This window comes from Erinaceus europaeus, chromosome 16, assembly GCF_950295315.1.
Source record: "Erinaceus europaeus chromosome 16, mEriEur2.1, whole genome shotgun sequence".
Lineage (NCBI taxonomy): Eukaryota > Metazoa > Chordata > Mammalia > Eulipotyphla > Erinaceidae > Erinaceus > Erinaceus europaeus.
In genome coordinates this window covers 4,051,561-4,073,071 of record NC_080177.1, presented here as the reverse complement: position 1 = coordinate 4,073,071, position 21,511 = coordinate 4,051,561, and the positions used below count along the sequence as shown (strand labels likewise).

Below are 21,511 nucleotides of genomic sequence, written 5' to 3'. Positions count from 1 at the left end.
TAAGTATGTCCCTAGGGGCCATGACTGTTAATTTTGCGGGCGCCTGATAAGTTATGAGACAGTGAATTTTTTTTTACTTTATATTTAATTTATGTATTCATTTATTTTTTATCAGGGCACTGCTCAGCTCTGGTTGGTGACGTTGCTGGGGATTGAACCTGGGACCACAGAGCCTCAGGCAGGAGAGTCTGTTTGCAAAACCATGATGCTCTCTTGCCTGCCCATGTTTTGTTTTGTTTTTTTTTTTTTGATTGTCAATTCTGCCACTCACCACTCACCCAGCCCAGGTCTAATCTCCTGGCCCGCCACATGGGGGTCCCGCCACACGGGGGTCCCGCCACACGAGGGTCCCGCCACACGGGGTTGCAAGGGCCCCGGGTGGCTGGTGGGGAGCTCTCAGGCTCAACCCTCCTGTCCCACAGGGATGCTGGTGGTGAACGTCACATGGAGGAACAAGACCTACGTGGGCACGCTGCTGGACTGCACGAGACACGCCTGGGCGCCCCCCAGGTAAGCAAAGGGACCCCTAACCTGCATCTGCTGGGGGTGGAAGGATATTAAGCGACACCCAGGAAAGGCCTGGCCCTATGGAGCAGCTGGTGTACCTGGAGGCCAAGCTGAACAGTGTGGCTGACATTTAAGCTTGAGGCACAAGGACCCAGGTTCGAGCCCCTGTCCCCACCTGCAGGAGGGAAGCTTCATAAGTGGTGAAGCAGGGCTGCTGGTCTCTCCATCTATCTGTCCTTCCCCCCTTAATTTCTTTCTACCCTATCAAATAAAATGGGGGGGTGGTTGGGAAGAAGGAATGGCTTCTGGAAGCAGTGGATTCATAGGGTCAGGACTGAGCCCCAGCAGGAACCCAGGTGGCAGTGAAGAAATAAATGTTTTAATTTTTTTTTTGAAGGGGCCAAGCAGTGGCACACCCAGTTGAGTGCACACATTGCAGTGCACAAGGATCTGGGTTCGAGCCCCTGCTCCCCACCTGCAGGGTGGAAGCTCCACAAGTGGTGAATCAGGGCTGCAGGTCTGTCTCTGTCCCTCCCCTCTCTACCTTTCTCTCCATCTCTGTCTCCCCCTCCCCTCTCATCATCTTGTCTCTATCCAAAATAAATAAATAAAATAAATTTAAACGTTGTTTAATAGGACAGATAGAAATTGAAGTTGGGGGAGTAGGGTGGCAGCGCAGCGGGTTAAGTGCACGTGGCGCAAAGCACAAGGACCAGCGTAAGGATCCTGGTTGGAGCCCCGGGCTCCCCACCTGCAGGGGAGTCGCTTCACTGGCGGTGAAGCAGGCCTGCAGGTGTCTGTCTTTCTCTCCCCCTCTCTGACTTCCCCTCCTCTCTCCATTTCTCTCTGTTCTACCCAACAATGATGACAACAATAATAACTACAACAATAAAACAACAAGGGCAACAAAAGGGAATGAATAAATAAATACATAAATATTAGAAAGAAATTGAAGTGTGGGAGGGGAGCCCGCCTGGGTCAGCGAGGACCTCGTCCCCTTGCCATCTGGCCCTGAGGCTCTCGGGTGAGGGTATGGGGTGGGGCTGGGGCTAGGGGGGGGGAGTTGCAGAATGCAGTACCCCAGGGTGGACCCCCTCAGCTGGTGACCTTCTGGAAAGTTCTTCCGGAGGCCACAGGGTGCCCTCGCTTCTTCATAGTCTGTGTGTCTGTCTGTCCCCCCAGGTTCTGCGACTCCCCAACCAGTGACCTGGAGATGCGCAATGGCCGTGGACGGGGCAAGCGGGTCAGGCCGGGCAGCAACACCCCGGTCAGCGAGGCCACGGTGGTGGCCCCGGAGGGCAAAGGCGGAGGCGGCAGCGGTTCGGGGGGCGGTGGTGGGGGCAGCAAGACGCGGGCGGGTGGCAGCAGCAAGGGCCGGCGGGGCAGCCAGACGTCGGCCGAGCAGCGACCGGGGGCAGCGGGGGGCGAGGATGCCAAGGCCAGCCCGTCGGCGGCCGGCAAGCGCAAGAGCAAGCCGCTGTCGGACCTGGAGCTCACGTCCAGCTCCGAGGACTCCAAGGGCGGCAAGCGTGTGCGCACCAGCTCCCTGGGCTCGGCAGGAGGGCTCGGGGGCGCCGGGGGCGCCAAGGCCGAGCCCCCCCAGCCCGACAGGAGCTGCGCCTCGCCCGTCCTCATCGACTGCCCGCACCCCAACTGCAACAAGAAGTACAAACACATCAATGGGCTCAAGTACCACCAGGCCCACGCACACACGGACGAGGACGGCAAAGCCGAGGCCGACGGGGACAGCGAGGTCGGTGAGGAGCCGGGCCTCCCCATGGCGGCCGAGCCCCCCAAGGGCCCGCTGTCCCCCGCCCGCTCCGCCACCCCCAAGGCGCGGCTGGCCGAGCCCCACAGCCCCTCCCCGTCGGGCAAGTTCGGCGCCAAGGGCCTCTGCAAGAAGAAGCCTGGCACCGCAGCCGACGGGGAGCCCGACCCCGGAGCCCTGTCCAACGACGGCTCGGATGATGGACCCCTGGCAGCCGACGAGACCAGCCAGGACGCCTTCGACGTGGCCGCCGCCGCCTCCGGGGACAGGGACAGGTGCAGGAAGGCCGGCGGCCCCAAGCCCGACAAGGCAGCCGCTGCCAAGGGCCTGAAGCCAGCCCGGCCCATCGCACCCGCGCTGCCCCCGCAGCAGCCCGTCTACACCCTCCAGGCTGCCGCCTTTGCGGGGGCCGCCCCCCCGGGGAGCCTGGGTGCCACCGCCATGGTGCAGGCCGTGCCCAGCAGCCCTCAGCTCAAGCCCATCCAGCCCAAGCCCACCGTCCTGGGGGAGCCCTTCTCCGTGAACCCTGCCCTGACGCCCGCCAAGGACAAGAAGAAGAAGGACAAAAAGAAGAAGGAGCCCCCCAGGGAGCCTGAGGGGGGCCCGCTGACCCCCGGGAAGGCCGGTGGGCGGCCAGAGGAGGGCAGGAGCCCCTTCCGTGAGGCCCCCGGTGGCGGTGGGGATGGGCCTAAGGGCGACGGGCTGCTCAACGGGGCGGCTGACCCGCACCAGAGCCGGCTGGCCAGCATCAAGGCCGAGGCGGACAAGGTGTACAGTTTCAGCGACAATGCGCCCAGCCCGTCCATCGGGGGCGCCGCCATCCGCCTGGACGGCGCTCAGCCCACCGCCCCTCCACTGGCACCCCTGCACGTGGTCACCCAGAACGGGGCAGAGGCCAGTGGCACCGCCAAGACCAGCAGCCCGGCCTACTCGGACATCTCGGACGCCGGGGAGGACGGGGAGGCCCGGGTGGATGGCGGCGCCAAGGCCCGAGAGCCCGACGGGGCAGCCAAGGAGGGTGCCAAGAAGGCGTTGTTCCCGCCTCAGCCTCCTGGCAAGGAGGCGCCCTACTACCCGGGCTTCGAGAGCTACTACCCACCCGGCAGCTATGCCCAGGTCAGCCCGGGCGCTCTCAACCCTGCCGCCGCCGCCGCCACCGCCGAGGGCCCGGCCCTCAAGGCCAAGAAGGACGAGGAGCCTGAGGGCCCCGGCGGCGGCTGCGAGGCCAAGACCAAGGGTGAGGGCTGTGAGGACAAGAGGACGGAGCTGGGCGGCCCCAGCCCGCAGCCGTCCGTGATCCAGCAGCGCCCGGGCGTGTACATGCAGTCGCTGTACTACAACCAGTATGCCTACGTGCCGCCCTACAGCTACAGCGAGCAGGCCTACCACGCACACCTGCTGCCCCGCCCGCCCTACGACGACCCCCAGAAGCGGCCGGGACCCGACCGGAAGGATGAGTGGAAGCCCCGGCCCGCCGGGCCCCCCACCCTCACCAAGGCACCCAGCCTCACGGACCTGGTGGCCAAGGCCGCCCCCGGCAAGCCCAGGGAGCCTGGCGCCACCGCCGCCGAGCCCACCAAGTCCGTCATCATCCCCAAGCTAGACGAGGCAGCCGCCAAACTGCCTGGCCAGGCGCCCGACGGACCCAAGGGCAACAAGCTGGGCGATGCCGGGCACCTGGGCAAAGAGGTCCCCGAACCCAAGACGGGTGCCGAGTGCAGCCGGCAGGCTGAGGTGGACCCCATCCTGTGGTACCGGCAGGTAAAACCCCGTCGTGCCCCACCCCAGCCTCTCTCCCTTCTCCTTGGACGCCCACCTGTCAGCTCCTGATCATCCCTTTCCTCCTTTCTCTTTCTGCCTTTCTTTCCTTCTTTCCTTCCTTTTTTATTCTGTGTACTTTTAAGATATATTATTTATTTACTTACTATGAGATAAAGGCAGAAATCGAGGGGAGTGGGGAACACTGCTTCACCACTCGTGAAGCTCTCCCCCTCGCCCCCCGTAGGCGGAGACCCAGGTCTTGAACCCGTGACCTCGTGCATGGTAATGTGCACTGCCACCCCACCCACCCACCCCAAAAAAAAGAGGTTTCTTTAAGAAGATGGACTTTTTTCTATTTTTTTAATATTTATTTATCTCTTGTTGCCCTTTTTTATTGTTGTCATTATTGTTGTCATTGATGTTGTTGTTGGATAGGACAGAGAGAAATGGAGAGAGGAGGGGAAGACAGAGGGGGGAGAGAAAGACAGACACCTGCAGACCTGCTTCACCAACTGTGAAGCGACTCTCCTGCAGGTGGGGAGCCGGGGGCTCGAACCGGGATCCTTACACTGGTCCTTGTGCTTTGCACCACGTGTGCTTAACCCGCTGCGCTACCGCCTGACTCCCCTATTTTTTTTTTATTATTATTATTGGATAGATACAGAAATTGAGAGGAGAAGGAAAGATAGGGAGGGAATGAGACAGACACCTGCATTCCTACTTCACTGCTAGTGAAGCTTCCCCCCTGCACGTGGGGACTGGGGCTCAAACCTGGGTCCTTACACACAGTAATGTGTGTGCTTAGCCAGGCCCCGATGGATCTTATTTATTTCCTAAGAGCTAGAAGGCTGAGAGAGGGAGGGAGGTAGGGAAGGAAGGAGAGAGAAGGAGAGAGTGAGAGAGAGAGGGGAGCCAGAGCAACGCTCTAGAACTTGGTGCAGGGGATCAAACTGCAGTCTCAGGGAGGCAAGCTCTGTGCTCCACCAGCTGAGCCATTTCCCAGGTCAAGATGCACACGGCATGTTCACCAATGATGCAAGACACACAAAACAGGAAAACCTTTTTTTCTTTTTTTTTTTTTTTTTTATTGCCACCAAGGTTATCGCTGGGGCTCAGTGCTAGCACTGCAGAGCCACCACTCCTGATGGCCATTTTCCCCTTTCCTTCCTTCCCGTTTAGTATTTATTAGATAAGGCAGAGAAATTGAGAATAGAGAGATACCTGCTCGTGAATCATACCCCATAGGGAAGGGGGACAAACTGACAAGGCCCCTTGATGGGTGGGGAGGCCTGAGAGTCCTGTCACACCCCCTCCTGAGAGCTGGGCAGCCCTCAGTCCTGAGCCATGAACCCCAGCCACCATGCTGCTCCTGGAATAGGCCCCCCACCCCGGCTTCCCTTCTGCCTGGCCCCTTTGGGGGTGACCTTTCCTTTGGGGGTGGGGGGACAGAGCAGATGGAGTCGGGGGTCAGTGACCATCTGCTCTGGGCTCCCACCACCCCTGTGGTGGCTACAGGAAGCAGAGCCCCGGATGTGGACCTACGTGTACCCCGCCAAGTATGCGGACGTGAAGGCGGAGGACGAGCGCTGGAAGGAGGAGCAGCGGGAGCGGAAGCTGAAGGAGGAGCGGGCACGGGCCGGCAAGGACCCTGTGGGCCCCAAGGAGGATGGCGGCAAGGACAGTGGCGACGGCAAGCTGCCCGGGGCAGCTGGTGAGGAGGCCCGGCTGGGCGCCAAGGAGCCTCGGCCTGGCACCCACGTGCCCGTGTCGTCGCCCCTCGGCCAGCACCAGGCCTATCTGCCCTACGTGCACGGCTACTCCTACAGCCAGGCCTACGACCCCAGCCACCCCAGCTACCGCGGCGTGCCCGCCGTCATGATGCAGAACTACCCAGGTACGGAGTCGGGGGCTTGCGGGGTCAGGGTGGGGTGCCAGCTCCGGAGTCCCACTGGTGATGCCACCCTCTGGGATGCAACCACTCCAGCCCCAAGCTCCCTGAGGAACCCACCCCCACCTGTTGCCTGCGATGGGGCTTCTCCATCGCTAGCTTGTGGTGTGCCCCTCCTCCCCCCCCAGGTTCCCTGGGTGCAACCTCCCAGAGAGAGAGAGAAAGAGAGAGAAAGAGCCCTGCTCCACCATCCATCCATAGAGCTCCCTTGTGGTGCCAGGACTCAAACCCAGGGCCTGACATGTGGAGGCTCTGGCTGGCAGTTTCCAAGTGGATTCTCTGCACTTTGCAACATGTCCCCAGCAACTGGGACTGGGGGTGCTGGAGGAGAGAGAAGGCCAGCTTCCTCCCCTGGAGAAAGGAGCTTGTCCCTTCCAGGAGGCCTGATGAGATGGAGTAGGAAGTGGGGGCTCGAACCCAGGTCCTTGTGCATGGTGATGTGTGCACCGAGTGCACTGCCACCCAGCCCCTGAAGGTATTTATTTTGCATTTTTTTATTTGTGATCCGTAGTAGGATATAAAAATTGTAAGATGCCAGAGTCTAGCTCCACACCCACCGCTGTGTCCCCAACCTCCCACCGCCCAGAGACAACCACCAGAGTTCTCACAAGTCTTAGAAACCAAGTTACTTGCTGCTGCTTTTTCTTTTTCTTTTTTTTCACTCTGTGGGTTTTTGTTGTTTTCAAGTTGATGTGTGTCAGATCTCTATAGAGTCCACATGAGTGACACCATCCGGTCATTGTCTTTCACCTCTTTACTCACTTTGCTAAGCATCACCACCTCCAGTTCCATCTACCTTGTCACAAAGGACACGATATCAAGATGCTTTCATTCGCCACGAGCGGGAGAAAGACAGGAGCCCCCTTCAGCTTAGACGCTGGGGACTGAACCTGAGGCCTCGGGCAGCCGAGTCCCGGGCCCTGCTGCCAGGGCCTCATCACCTGCCCTCCCTCTCCTCCCGCAGGCTCCTACCTGCCTTCCAGCTACTCCTTCTCCCCCTACGGCAGCAAGGTCTCGGGGAGCGAGGACCCCGACAAGGCACGGGTCAGCCCCAGTGTCAGCTGCAAGTCAGGCTCCGAGTCCAAGGCCCTGGACATTCTGCAGCAGCACGCCAGCCACTACAAGAGCAAGTCCCCCACGGTGAGGGCGCCGCGGCCGGGGACCCTTAGTCCCCGGGGGAAGAGGAGCGGCCACGGCTGAACCCCCACACACAGCTCAACTCATGTCTCCCTTTCCCCCTTTGCAGATAAGCGACAAGACGCCTCAGGAGAGAGACCGGGCCGGTTGTGGGGGAACTGGGAGCGGGGGCGGCTGCAGCAGCGTGGCAGCCGCGGGTGGGGCTGACCGCAGCGGGGACCGGCCCCGCACCTCCCCGTCCCAGCGCCTGATGTCCACGCACCACCACCACCACCACCTGGGCTACTCGCTGCTCCCAGCACAGTACAACTTGCCCTATGCAGCAGGTGAGCTGCCTCTGGTGCCGGAGCACCTGCCACCTGGTACCCGGGACAGAGCCCAGGCTGCATGTGTGGCGAAGCTCGTGCCCAAGCCTGATTGTTGGGGGGAGAGGTGCACCTGGTTGAGCGCACATGTTACGATGCACAAGGACCTGAGTTCAAGCCCCCAGTCCCCATCTGCAGGGGGAAAGCTTTGCAAATGGTAAAGCAGGGCTGCAGGTCTCTCTCTCTCTCTCCCTCTCTCCATCCAAGTACTAACCAGGCCCAACCCTGCTTAGCTTACGAGATCGGGCGTGTTCAGGATTGTATGGCCCCAGACTCTTCCTTTACCCCTCTCTATTTCTAGCTATCTCTAGCCAATAAACAAAGATAATATAATTGAGAGAGAGAGAGAGACCTATCCCATCCTGGAGCTCCTCCCTGGTCCTCCATAGACAACCAGGATTGAAACCCAAGGCCTTGGGCTTGGTAAGGGGTCCCTGCCCTCACCAAGTTCATTTTTCTTCTTATAAAATTTATTTCCAATAGAGACAGAAATCAAGAGAGTAGGAGGAGATAGGGAGAGACAGAGAGACACCTACAGCTCTGCTTCGCCACTTGCAAAGCTCTTCCCCTCTGCATGTGGGGACCGGGGGCTCGAACCCAGATCCCTGTGCATGACCCCGGTCCCCCCTTTTTTAAAAAGATATATTAGTCTCTGCCTAGGTGAGCCTGCCATCATGTGAATAAGGGTTCTCAGGGTCTCTCTCTCTCAGCCCACATGTATTCCCAATATGGGGCTGTTCTCAATTTTCCTAAATAAAGCTTAAAATTCCTGAAAGGAAAAAAGAAAGATGTATTAATAGAAGAGAGAGAAAGAGAGAAGGGGAGGGAAGACCTGGTGCTGGCACATGTGATAACGGGCTGAACTCAGGGCCTCGTGCTTGGGAGTCCAGTGCTCTAGCCGCTGTGCCACCTCCCAGGCTGCCTGATTTCATTTATCTTGAGTGGCCAATCTGTCCAGAACCCTCACCTCCTGAAGCCAGTTTTTTTGGGGGTCATGTAACAGCACCCCACCCCCCCGGCTGGCTTTGTTCATCAGGGGAATCAGGGCCGGAGCCCCGTCCCCATGCAGCCCCCACAGCTGCCAGGTGTGTGTCCGCCCCCTCACGTTCTCCTCCCGCAGGGCTCTCCTCCACGGCCATTGTGGCCAGCCAGCAGGGCTCAGCCCCCTCGCTCTACCCACCGCCCCGGAGGTGAGAATGGTGAGTGACTGGCCCTGGGGACCCCAGCAGGGATCCTGGGGAGCTGAGGTGCCTGGTCTGGAGGGGTGCCACCCACCTCTCCCTTGGCTGCTGTGCTCACTGCCCGCTTTCCCCCAACAGAGCCCCCCCTGGACCGAAGGCAGAGCCCCCCCGGCTGAGCCCGAGAGCTGGTCCCTGGCGGGGGAGTTCATTCCAGGGGCCCTGGCCCCGAGGAGCACCGCTGTGCCCACCTCAAGGCACCCCCAAGTTCCGGGGAGGCCTGAAGACCGCACACAGCCACCCTCACCACCACCATGGGGACCTTCCCCCCCTCCAGCCTGTGCCCCAGAGCCCTGCATGGAGGAAGTAGAATCTCAGGAAAGAAACGGGGCTGTTTCCTCTGTCCCTGTGGACACGAGGCCTTGCCCCCCCGCCACGAGCACAGGGTGCTCAGAGCCCAGCCCGACAGGAAGATGCCCTTGGGCGGGGGGGCTCCGGGAATCTGTGAAACTAATGGTCCTGCTGCTCCTCAGACCCCCTAGCCCTGCGGTGCCTTTCCCAGGGGCCACCAAGGTGTCTCCCAGCCTGGCAGCTGGCAGGGAGGTACAGCCCGTCCCCGTGACCTGTGCCATATCTTCCGGGGGGGGGGGGGGGGGGGCGCTGAGTCGCAGGGCCTCTCTATGCTCCCTGTAGAGCTGTTCTGAAGCCCCCCCAGGGGGTGGATTCCCACTGGGGGGAACACAGCTCTGACTGCTCTTAAGGTGACACCCTGACACTCCCGTCCTCTTTCCTTGACCCGTCTGCATGGAAAACGAGGCCGGCAGGTGCAGCCCAGTCAGAGAGGGCAGCCAGGCAAGTGGGTCCTTGTTTCTAAGTTGGGTTCTGAGCACAACCCCCACCACCCCCATCTCCGGCCCCCCAGTTTGGGCCCTCTCAGCAGGCACCCCAGCATTCCTTCTGCCCCTGTACTTTGTTCAGCCCAACGGTCCCCAGGCCCTCCCCATCACTGTCTGTCTTCACTCTGGTGTGTCCCTTGCCTGGCACTCTGTACATAGTGTGAGGACCTGTGGACAGTCACCCTTTTCCCCTGGGGCCAGGCATGGTGGCCTCTACTCCACACGGGAGGACTTCTGAGCAGGCCAGCCTGGGGGCTCTACGGAAGGGAATCACTTATTCTTAGTTTGGTTTTTTTTTTTTTTTTTGTTATTGTTGTTGTTTCTCCCTTGAAAACTTTTGGTTTCTTCTACCTTTGTGTCCCCCCCCCCCATTCCCCTGGTTCCCTCCCTCCTCTGCAGCTGGGGGATCCTAGGGTCAGGGGGAATAGCTGCAAGGCCTCCCAACCCCACCCCCTTTGCACGGCAGCTGCCAGGGCTCGGACACCCCCAGAGCCAGGCGCGGAGGGCCACCCCACCCCACCACAGACAGGGCTCATTTTCCTGGGGCTCCCCCATGAAAATCCCCCAAAGTCAGAGAGCTGGTCCTCCTGCACTTACCTCATCCCTCCTGTCCCAGGGTAGGGCGACAGGCAGCAGAGGTGAATCAGGCACCCTGTGAGATGAAGTGTGTGTATGGGGGGTGAAGGGGGTGCTTCTGGAACCTTCTTTTCCAATTTCCAAGCGGGGAGGGGAAGGGGGAGAGAGGACCTGACTGAAGAGGGAGGTTCTGCTTGCTGAAGGGCTAAGCATTCCCGTGTGAGGTCCCTAACAGCCTGAGCTCCAGCAGGCACTTCCTCTGATGCCCCCCAAGATTCAACTGGGCAGCTAGCTGGGCCCAGCACCCTGGGCCCATGTCTTTTGTTCTCCCCTCTCCAGCCCCAGTCCTCCCCCCCCCCCCCCCCCCCCGCTTGCCTTGGTGCTCAGCCCCCCACCTGGGGAGCAGGTTGGGGCAAGCGGGAGGCCCTGGGCCAGAAGCCGCTGTTGCTGTTGGTAGCTTTTGTCCCATTGGCGTTGCTGTTGGGTTCCAGTTTAGTCTTGCTGATTCTTCCCTTCTGTAAAGTGTACAATACTAAGTTCCTTGTTCTTTATATATATATATATATATAAATACATATATATATATACACACACACACACACACACATATATATACATATATATACAAGCTGTGCTCTCTTTGCCTGTGTACATTCAGGCAAGAAGAGAAAATAAATCTTTTTAAGAGACAATCACAAATCTGTGAGGGCTGCTGGTTATTTCTCCCGGAATGTGCCGCCCACCCACCCCCCAACCTGCCCCCCCCCCAGCCAGCCCGAACCGAGTCCAGTGTCCACCAGCTTCCAGGAGCTGCCACCCCCTCCCCCAGGCCTCTCCCTCAGAACCTACCCCTCTTCACAGGAAGTCAAGCTATGCAGTGGGGGTCACTCTAAGGCTTTGCACTACTGAAACCCGCCTGGGAGTTAGGAGCCCCCAGAAACCCGAGCCCACTGTCCCCACCCCCACCCCACACCAAGGACCGGCCCCAGGTAGCCCCAGGGTGACGACCCCCACCACACACACAAGGGCTATTGGCTCCAACACACTGGACAAGGGCATTGGGGGGGTGGTCCCAAAACAGCCTAGCCAGACCTCTGTATTTCCTCTTCCTGTCCCCCTTCTCCACTTTCTACTCCTTCTTCTTGATCAACTTTGGAATTGAAGTCTATTTTTAAATTATTGGTTGTATTTATTGAATAAAGTTTGTAATGTCCCTGTTTTTAAACTCAGACTTAGTTTGCCTTTCACACACCGCCTTGCCAGCCTGCCCCACACCCCAACCTCCCAAGTGACTTCTGGGCGCTCCTTCCCTTTCTCAGGCTGGGTCCACTCTTCCCGCCAGGGTCTCTAAGTCCGCTGCAGTGAAGAGAAGCTGCCGGTAGGGGGCAGCAGATGCCAGCTGAGTAAAGTGGCCCTGTGGCTTGGTCCCTTTCTCCCTCTTGGGCTGGGGTTAAGTCCCAGGCCCTCTGCTGTCAACACCTGCCTCCAGGGGCATCTGCCCAGGTGGCCAACTCCAAGCCCCCTCGGCTGAGTCTGGGCACAAAAGCAGAGAGCCAGATGCCAGTGAGCCCTTGAGACACGTACTTATAATATGAACATACATGTTGTGTTAGGGAGAAACACCTGCAGCCCTGCTTCACTGCTTGCTCAGAACTTCTCCTCTGGGGTCCAGGGGCTTGAACCCAGGTCCTTGTACACTTTAGCATGTGTACTCAAGCCCCCATCTCGAGAAAGCTGAACCCTCACACACACACACACACCTCACCCCACCCCCATCTGGCTAGGGAAGTGGGTGCTGTCCCTTTGCCCTCATGCCTCACACAGGCTTCCGGAGCCCAGGGATTGTGAGGGGACCCAGGTGTGGCTCCTGGAGGAAGCAGACCTTGGTCCAAGGGTCTGCCCTAGTTGCTAACAGGCACTGGCACTGCCCTACAGACCCCGACTCGAGTCGGCCAAGTGGTCCCAGGACAGGAACAAAGGACAGCCGGCCACGACTTCCAATCAGTTTATTGACACAGTAACACAACACACTTCCTCCCTGACACCCCACCCCTTGCCCAGCCTCACTCGCTGCTCTGTCCTCCCACTTAAGACTGAGCCGGCAAAGAGTAGGCCAGCGCACCCCCCCACTCGGAGCCCCCCCCAGGCCGCAGGGCCCATACCAAGCACTACAGCCCCCCCCCCCCCCCAGCTGCCAGGCCTGAGCCGCCTGTGCTCTTAAAGAGGGTCGGGGCCTACAGCAGCTGAAAGCAATAACCCCTGGCAGTCACTTGTGGGCAGGAGCTAGGCCACTGCTGCTCGAAGGCCAGGCGCCCCTGAAGTAGCCCTGGTGGTGGGGTGAGCTTCAGTGTCCTGACTGCAAACGAGCGAGCAGGGGACGTGGGTCAGGCGGACCCTAGGGGTGGGGACTTTCTCCAGGGGACACAGATGCACACAGGAGCCCACAGGGAATGAGGACACTGCCCGGGGCCAGGGGGCCTGTGGGGTGACAGGAAGCAAGGAAAGAAAATGCACAAGGAGTCTGAAGAACTGAAAAAGGAAGCCCAGTGGGCAGGGGCAGGGGCCAGGGCAGGCCTGCCCTGGGCTACAGCACATCACACAGCGCGCGGCTGAAGAAGCTTCTAGTGCCAGTTGATAAACATCTTCGTTTACTATGGTGATTACATGTGAATAATATGTTTATACTGCTCTTTATGGAAAACAAAGTCGAGTCAGCTCCGAGAACACAACAGGCAGCCCTTGCCCTGTGCCCCGCCACCTTTCCAGCGGCGAAGGCCGAGCCCTCTCCTCCTCCGGCTGTGGGCTGCCCAACTCCCCGTGCCCCCCACTGTGGCTCTGGGACAGAGCATCGTCTGGCCGCTAGTCCTCGTCTGACAAGCTCTGGTCCAGGGGGTAAACCATGAACATCACATCTGGCCGCGAGGGGACGCAGGGGTGGCCTGGACGCACGATCTCAAAGCCCAGGAAGCTGAAGGTCTTCAGGAGCGGGGCTGCAGAGAGGAGAGGTGAGGTTATGAGGGGCGCCCACCAGACAGAGGCCCGGCCCACCGCCCCTGGAGCCCTGGCTGCCCCCTCCCTCACCTCTGTCTTCCCGGCCCTTCCTGAAGCAGATGAAGACATAGTTCACTTTCATCTTCTCCTCAGCGAACTCCAGCAGTGCTAACAATCTGTAAGACGCCAGAAGGAAGCTCAGGCCCAGGACCCCCCCACCCCACCCCACAAAGGCGCCACCTCTGAGGCTCCATCAGCATCCTACATGGGAAGCTTCTCCACCAAGAGGGCCCCTATTTCAAAATCTCTTAAGAACAACGGTCTCAGGCCCTCTCTCCTGGGAACAGGGCTGTTGTTCACCAGGAACTGACAGCAGGAAACTTGGCCCCCAGACAGCCCAGCTTTGGGGGGACCCCCCAGGGCTGCCTCCTCAGGTTCCTCCACACCTGGCTGCCCTGGGGGTCCCACCCTGCTGAGCCACTCTGCAAAGGCTCTGGCATGCGGTCTGGACCGGGCTAACGTGGCCTGCTGTGATCTCCTGAGCAGGCCCTCTGGCTAGCTGGAGACGAACTGTCACCAACCAGGCTAGGGGACAAATCCGCCCTCCTTCCCGAACTTTCTGTGGCACCTGCTGCTCACCCTTCTTTGCTCCCATCAGCTAATAATCCATCCGGGATCTCTACGAACAGGCTCTGGCTGGACAGGACGGCGTCCCAGGAAGAGACCTTCACCTCGGTAACCTCATACTGGAAGTGGACGACGTGGGGCCTCCCCTCGTTCCCAGGGAGGTCCTGGGTCACAGTGAGCTTCTCGTCCTGCGGGGCCGGGGTCAGAGGGCCTGGTCACACCCATGTCCCCCGCCTCGCACTCCCCGGGCCATCTTGGGGTGACAGACGGGCCCTAGCTCGGGGCACCAGACCCTCTGCTCTCTACCAGGAGGGGCACTGGCACAGGAAGGCCAAGTCCTGGACAGGGGCTTTCCTGGGTCTCCGTTCCCATACCAGCACCCAGAAGAACTGAGCCACCCAGCCCACAGCACCCCGGGGCGAGTCCCAGGGCACTTTGCAGTGCTCCCCCTCCTCACAGCACCCAGAATTCCTCAGGAGACACTGAGGAGCCACGAGTTGCACCCCCCAGCCCCGTTACCTTGTGTATTAGAGCTGAGAGAGAAGGATCCCTGCCGCCCCCTCGCCCACCGGGGATCTTCGACAGTGGGTGGGGGGCATCAGGAGCACCACAGAGGCCCTGGAACGGTGTGCCTGCAGCACTGGAGCTGGGGACGGTTACTCAAAGGCAAAATGCTACTGCAAGAGACAGAGGGCAGAGGAGGCGTCAGCAGGCCCCCGGAGCTGGGAGTCTGCTGCTGCTCAGAGCCTGGGGGCTGGGGGAGGCGCCCCACACCCTGTCCCTGGTAAACACAGGCAAGAGGGTGCTCCAGGGGCAAGACCACACCCAGGACTGGCCCCCAGAGTTCCAGGTGACAGGGCTGGTCACCAGCCCCAGGAGTCAGGTGCCAGTCCAGGTTGCCCCCTCCATGAGCACCCTGGCTAGTCCCCCTGGGGGGGGGGGCGGCTGGATGCCACGACTCAGTGACCCAGGCCAGTGCCAGCAGAGTCACCCCAGGTCCTCGAAAGCTCACTTGAGTGGACAGGAGGGACGCAGCTTGCTCTTCTGGGAATGCCCTGTCCCTCTGGGTGGGCGCATGGAGCCTGCACGGCGCCCACCTGCAGACAAGCTCCTTCAGCGAGCGGCCTGCTGAGGGACAGCAGAGCCTGGCCTGCTCTCCACCTCACTTAAGGGCGGAGGGCCACCATCCCGGAGTTGCTCTTGTCTCATCTTTTTTGCTCTCTGTGCTGACAAAGACTGAGCCCCAGCCCCAGGTGAGCAAGGCAAGGGCTCTGCGCTGCCCAAGCCTCCTCCCCACAGAGACAAAGTGGCTAACCCGCTGACCAAGACCAGTGTTGTTGTGCCTTCGTTTGTCTGCTTTTAAATTGTAGCCAGCGCAGCGGTGTCAGGGACTGAACCTGGCAATGTTTCTTCTTCGACCCAGAGTTCCCAGAATCCCCTCATTTTCCTAGAGATTATCACCAGGAGGCAAGAACAGAAACAATGCCCACGGCTGACATACGAGCTCATGAAGTGTGTCTGGTACCCAGACCTTGTTCCTCTGCATGGGAAGCACCCCCTGCACCCTCCTTCCATCCAAGGAGCCTGGGAAGCCCAGTGTGTGTGAGTGGGGTGGGGCAGGGCGGGGTGGGGTCCCCAACCTGGGACCCAGGCCCAGTTCTCAGAGAGAAGCAGCTGGGGTCCAGGATAAGCCTGGCTGCAGATGACAATTGGTGAGCACTGTTGCCTGTCAGAAAGGGCCTGTTTTTAGCCGCATGCAAGGAATGGCAAATTGTCTTTCAAAAATAGTAACAATAATAATAAAGCTCGACTGTCAGTTCTGGCGTAGGGGAGATGGCACAGGTGGTGGGTCATGAAATCGGGGGTGTGGCCTCGCCCGCAACAGCCTCTCCCTCCTGGCTTTGCTGAGAGCCTGGGCCCCCACCTCTGTAGGAGCCAGGGTGCGGGAGTGCGAGCTTCCTGTCACCAGACGCTGACCAGGTTGGTGCCACTGAGCGGGTTCGCCCGGGGCACCCTGACCCCCCCAGAGGCCGGTTAAGCAGCTCAGCCTGAGGCCTGGGAAGATGAGGCAGATTAGTGAGAATCCAGCGTGAGTCCACACATCCAGCCAGGCTGCCTCGGACAGAGAAGAGGTGCCCAGACGGGAGGTGGGGGGAGATGAGGGGCACCGGGGTCCTGCCAGCGCTGCTCCCCACCCTGCACCATGGCTGAAGCACCGCACTGTCCTGAGTGGGGTCATAGGTCCTGGCCCTGAACCGCTGACTCAGCCACCCTCCCTCCCCGTGGAAGCGGCCTGCAATCGACTTCTGTCCTGGATCTTTCCACTGTGCCCACTCACGCCCGGGGTCTCCCGTCCAGCCACCCACCACTGTCCCCTCCAGACTGTGGGTCCCGTCTTCCTTAGCGCTACTGTCTGCCTGCTCAAGGCTGCACCCACTTGGGGCCACCCCCCACACCTGTCAGAGGAGGGTCAGGTGGCCTTGGCACTGCCTGCCGGCGGCAGCAAATGAGAAGACACAGACACCCACTTCCAGCTCGGGGTCCCCTCACGTTCTCTCACGCTCAGCCTCACAGAACACTTATTTTTTTCTAAAGCACTGCTCAGCTCTGGCTTATGGTGGTGCGGGGAATTGAACCTGGGGCCTCAGAGCCTCAGGCGAGGCAGTGCTTTGCACAAGCACCATGCCATCTCCCTGGCCCATAGGACACTCTTGAGGGCGCCCGACTTCACTCTGAGGCTGGGGACATCGCTGGTGACTGACTGCTGCACTGAGGGATGCACGCACCCCAACTCCCACTACATTCAGCTGAAGAGGGAGACGTTGGGTGCCACGGCCGGCCACCTCTCGTCCCAGGTGACCCCGAAGGGTGGCTTCCCACCTGAGTAAGGTCACTTCCCGCCATCTGTGTGCCAAAGGGAGTCGGCCTGTGGTGCAGGGTTCTAGAGAAAATGTCGTCACCACTGTGAACGGGGACAGAGCCACGCAAGGAGTGGCTGAGGCTGTGCCTCCCCAGCACAGACATGGACGCCACCAGAGGCAGCTGGCGAGCTCAGGTAACATGCGAGCAAATGAAGCCCTGGGAAGGCCCTGGAGGAGTGCGGGGATGGAGCCTGGGCCTCTCAAAGCAGGACACCTGAGTCTGATCCCTGGCGTGACACGTGCCAAAGCAACTGGCACACTCTAATATATATATATATATATATATATATATATATATATATATATATATACATACATACATACATACATATATATATATCCTTCAAGAAACAGGGTGGGGCCAGGCAGTGGCACACCTGGTTAAGCGCACAGAGTACCATACACAAGGACCGACGTAAGGATCGTGGGTTCAAGCCCCTGCTCCCCATCTGCAGAGGTGAAGCAGGTCTGCAGGTGTCTCTCTCTCTCCCTCTCCTCTCTCAATTTTTCTGTCCTATCAAATGAAAAGGGGGAAATGGCCTCCAGAAGCAGCAGACTTCTAGAACTGAGCCTCGCCGTAACCCTGAAGGCCAAAATAGAAAATAAATAAAGGAGGTGAACTGGGTGGTGGTGCAAGGTTACCATGAGCAAGGATCTGGGTTCAAGCCCCCAACCCCCACCTGCATGGGCAAGTAAGCTTCCTGAGCAGTGAAGCAGGGCTACAGCTGTCTCTCTCTATCTCCCCATCCCTCTTAATTTTTCCCTGCCCTAGCAAAACTAATACATTTATATCAAATATAATAAAACCTTAGAGCCACCTCAGAGGTATTTGTTAAGAGCACAGAGCTTGCATGCCTGAGGTCCAAGAGGCCTCGGGTTCAATCCTTGACACCCCTGTAAGCCAGAGCTCAGCAGTGTTGTCTCTCTGTCCACATGCAGGCATGTTTGTATGCACACTCTCACACTCTCACACACTCAGAATAGATCAAACACCCACCACAGATAAATAATCCAGGAGGTGGCACAATGGGCAGAACACCCCACTTTTACACAGGAGGTGATGACTTTGACTCCTGGTATCACATATGCCAGAGTGAAGCTCTGCTTCTGGGTCTCAAGACCAAATCTTTAACATTCCTTACAAAGCTGAATCAAGGGCTGGGAAGACAACACAATGGCTCTGCAAAAGGTTTTCAGGCCCGAGGCAGGTTTGATCCTGGCACCACCACAGACCAGAGCTGAACAGTGCTCTGAGGGGCTCAGGGAAGGAGCACATCCCTCTGAGGGCACATGTTACCATGTGCAAGGATCTGGGTTCAAGCCTCCAGCCCCCACCTGCAGGGGGGAAGCAGGGCTACTGCTGTCTGGCTCTCTCCCCTCTGACTATGCCCCCCCCCATTTCTGTTTCTATCAAAAAGGAGAAAGAAAAAAAAAGAAGGCAGCTAGGAGCAATGTGTTTATCACAGGGCATCAAGCCCCACCAGTAAACCCATGGCAATAACAATAACAAATAGTAATAATGATGATAAAAATAATAAGGAGCCAGGTGGTGGCACACCTGGTACAGTGCTCACATTACAGTGAGCAAGGACCCGGGTTCAAGTCCGTGGTCCTCACCTGCAGGAGGAAGGGTTCACAAGTTATGAAGCAGAGCTGCAGGTGTCTCTGTCTCCCCCCTTCTCAATTTCTGTCTCTACCCAAAATAAAATAAATTTCAAAAAGAAAAAAAGAACAATGCCAGTGGCCTGGGATTGCTGCAGTGGATAAAGCACTGGACCATGCTCTGCTTCTCTCTCTCTCTCACACACACAGTAAATCTGGGGCGACCAGTGAAATGCCTCCTCAGGGTTCCAGGGAGCCCTGCCCGCCTGGCTGTGCACACAGGAAGGCCAGGCTCTTCTCCTGTGGGGAGGGGAGGGGGTCACGGGAAGCCACCTGTTGGGGCAGTAATCACTCCTGCTCATCCCCCAGCCCGCTCGGGGAGGCTCCCAGGTCCACAGCACACACACAGACACACAGACACACACAGACAGACACGCGCACAGTTTCAGAAAGGGATGAATCACTCTTTTTCTTTCTAGAGATGCATATAAGTACCATCACTCTACCCCACTCCTCAACCCCCCTCTCCATTTTTTTTTTAAATTTCTGAGCAGTTCTGAGGCTAAATTTGGATTTCTTGGCAGAGAAGAATGACTATTATTAGGCAACACTTGCCTTCCACGCGCAGGTCCAACCTGGGTGCCTGGGCCGCGGGAGACGGGCTCCCGTGACCTTGAAGGCACAGGAAGCAAACCTGCTCTGCCACCCCCCAGCCCAGGCGGCCAGGGTGCCAGTCAGTGCACCCCCATCCTCGGGGGGAGGGGAGAAGATGCAGACGCTGCAGTGCAAGGGTGTGACCCCTCTAGCCACCTGTAGCGGCCGCCTCTTGCCAAGCCCCCCCCAGGGGCTGACTCTAGCAGGACCCGTGGCCCACCACCCGGATTCGGAGGCTGTCTTCCCGCGCCCACTCCAGGCCACCAAGCTTGGTCTCCCTGTCCCGGAGCCCACCCCCACCCCCAGGAACCCTGACTTATAGGAGGCACCGAGCGAAACCAGTGAGGAAGGGCCTTGTTTACAAAGCCGCCGGCCTGCTTCCTCCAGGAAGCCCGCGCCTCCCGCAGCCCAGCCGCTGGGCTCCAGCTCCAGGGCACCCCCTCCCCCAGCACCAGGCCCTGCCCCCCAGCCCCCCCACCAACCAGGCCCCTCCCCCTACCAGCCCAGGCCCTAGAACCCAGGGCCGTCTGGTGCTCAGCCAGGGCTCGGCCAAGGCCACCACGGAGACAAACACTCCGGGCAGAGACAAAGCCGCGGTCTGTCCTCTGCTCAGTCTGTCCCCTGCTCGGGTGGGCCTGGGCCCCAGAGGTGAGGGGGGGGCTGCAGGAGGGCGGCCGGGGCGCAAGCAGGAAGTGCGCGCCGCCAGCTGGGCACAGGCACAGGCCCAGGCCCGGGTGCGAGCCCAGCCCCGCCCGCACTGGGGGCGGCTCTGGTGCTGTGGTGTCCCCCTGTCTGTTTCCCACAGAGAAGTTCAAAGAGAGAAAAGGGGGCCGAGCAGCAGGCGGCTGCAGCCCCCCAGGTGGGTTGGCAGGACCAGCCCAGGGGAATTCTGGGAAAACCCCAGCGCCAGGCCCCAACTGGGTCGGGCAGGTGTGAGCACGGTGGCAGGTGTGAGCACGGTCAGCAAAAATCGGGGGGGGGGGGGTGCGGGGGGGGGGAGCAGCACCAGGTAGAGCGCACACATGCCGCGAGGGCCAGGGTTCAAGTCAGGAGCGGGGGCTCTCTCCCCTCTCCACCTGTCTCTGTCTCCTCTGTCTCTCTCTCTTCTTCTCTCACCCTCTACCGTGTGCGGGGAGCAGAGGGGCGGTGCGGGCGCAGATCCCCAGTGAGAACCCTGGTGGTCGGGGAAAAAATGGTGGGGAATCTCAAACTATTAACAACAGTCTTCCTACCACTTGATCCAGCAGTTCCTCTCCTGGGCAGGGGGCCAAGCAAAGACGCTGAGGCAGAGAGATCTCAGGGGGCCTGGGCGGTGGCACACCTGGCTGAGCCCAAATGTCACAGCGCGCAAGGACCCGGGTTCGAGGCCCCCCGTGCCCCACCTGCAGAGGGAAAGCTGTCTCTATCTCCCCTTCCCTCCCGATGTCTGGCTGTCTCTCTCCAATGACTACATAAATAAAAATAGAGAGAGAAAGTGAGACCTGCAGCCTGAGCTGGGCAGGCAGGGAAGCTGTGGGCGGCACACCCGGTGGAGTACGACGCAGCCCTGAGAAAGGACGAGCCCCTCTCCATCGCTCTCGCTCGCTCTCTCCGGGTGGGGGCTTGAGGTCTGGGGAACCTGAGGCTGCACCCTTGTGACAAGTCGTGCAAATCATCGCTCGATTGAAAAATTTTTTAAAAATTAAAAAAAAAAAATCCTGGTGGTGTGGGGGGACCGTTCGTGCCTTCCCAACAAAGAGTCTGGGGCGTACCGAGTGCGGGGAGGACACCCACGCCGGCACCCAGGGCCTTGCTCTGCAGGCCGGGGAGGGCCTCGCTGGGGGGGGCCGCACCCCGGAAGGTCTGGGGGGGCTGCGCTCTGTGACATCACGACGTGGGGTTCAGGGGGATCGAGGGCGGAGGCGGAGGTCGGGGTCCGCGGGGGAAGGGTGCGGGAGAGCCGAGGGGCCGGGCGGGGCGCCCCCTAGCGCCGTCGGGGTGCGGGCGCCCCCGGGGGACGTGGGGGAGGGGGCGCGCCCCGAAGCGGGGAAGCGGCCCAGCGCCCACTCGTTTGGGGGGGCGGCGGTGCAAGGCGGAGCTGGGGTCTGGAGGCCAGCGGGGAGGGGCTCGGGCGGTTTGGGGGCCCGCAGGCCGGGGGTGGGGGGGTGGGGGATGGGCGGAGCCGGGGCTCGGGCGGGGGCGGCCGCGGGCCGTTACCTGTCCTGGGTGTTTATCATCCTCGGCGGCTCTGCTCAGGGTGGCAGGAGGCGGCGCAGGGGTGGGTGGGTGACGAGCGGGTGGGTGCGGGTCGCGCGCGGGCGAAGTCCTGTCAGGCCGCGGGCCAGAGCCCTCCTCCTGCCTCGGCGAGCGCCTGCCTCCAACTGACCCTCCCCGGCCGCCGCCGCCGACTACGACGCAGACGCCCCGCCCCCGGGCGCCTCATCTGCATAGACCCGCCCCACGAGCCGCGCGGTGTCCTGGGAAACTGGGGCCCACAACAAAGGGCCAAGCACCGCCCCGCCTCTGCGCGTGCGCGCTGTGGGCGGGGGCGGGGCCCGGATGAGGAACTGAGCTGGGGAGGGAGGGGGCGGCGCTTTGGCC

General features: G+C 60.2%; 2 protein-coding genes across 4 annotated transcripts in view; one reads left to right on the top strand and one right to left on the bottom strand.

Annotated features, from left to right (window-relative positions):
- Positions 1 to 11,365, top strand: part of ZNF609 (zinc finger protein 609) — a 174,952-nt gene extending 163,587 nt beyond the window's left edge. For all 3 annotated transcript variants that reach the window (XM_060174321.1, XM_060174322.1, XM_060174320.1), the window contains 7 exons: positions 423 to 510; positions 1,690 to 4,036; positions 5,552 to 5,930; positions 6,949 to 7,124; positions 7,231 to 7,447; positions 8,607 to 8,685; positions 8,806 to 11,365. In XM_060174321.1, coding sequence (XP_060030304.1) covers positions 423 to 510; positions 1,690 to 4,036; positions 5,552 to 5,930; positions 6,949 to 7,124; positions 7,231 to 7,447; positions 8,607 to 8,680 — 3,281 coding nt within the window. In that variant the 3' untranslated portion in view covers positions 8,681 to 8,685; positions 8,806 to 11,365. The remainder of the gene's footprint in view (positions 1 to 422; positions 511 to 1,689; positions 4,037 to 5,551; positions 5,931 to 6,948; positions 7,125 to 7,230; positions 7,448 to 8,606; positions 8,686 to 8,805) is intronic.
- A 1,405-nt stretch (positions 11,366 to 12,770) lies between these two features.
- On the bottom strand, positions 12,771 to 21,341 carry OAZ2 (ornithine decarboxylase antizyme 2). Its single transcript, NM_001292067.1, is given in 5 exon segments — positions 12,771 to 13,126; positions 13,218 to 13,303; positions 13,767 to 13,942; positions 14,274 to 14,431; positions 21,128 to 21,341. Coding segments are annotated over 5 exon segments (570 nt in total). The 5' UTR covers positions 21,148 to 21,341; the 3' UTR covers positions 12,771 to 12,995.
- Between the last annotated feature and the right edge of the window lie 170 nt (positions 21,342 to 21,511).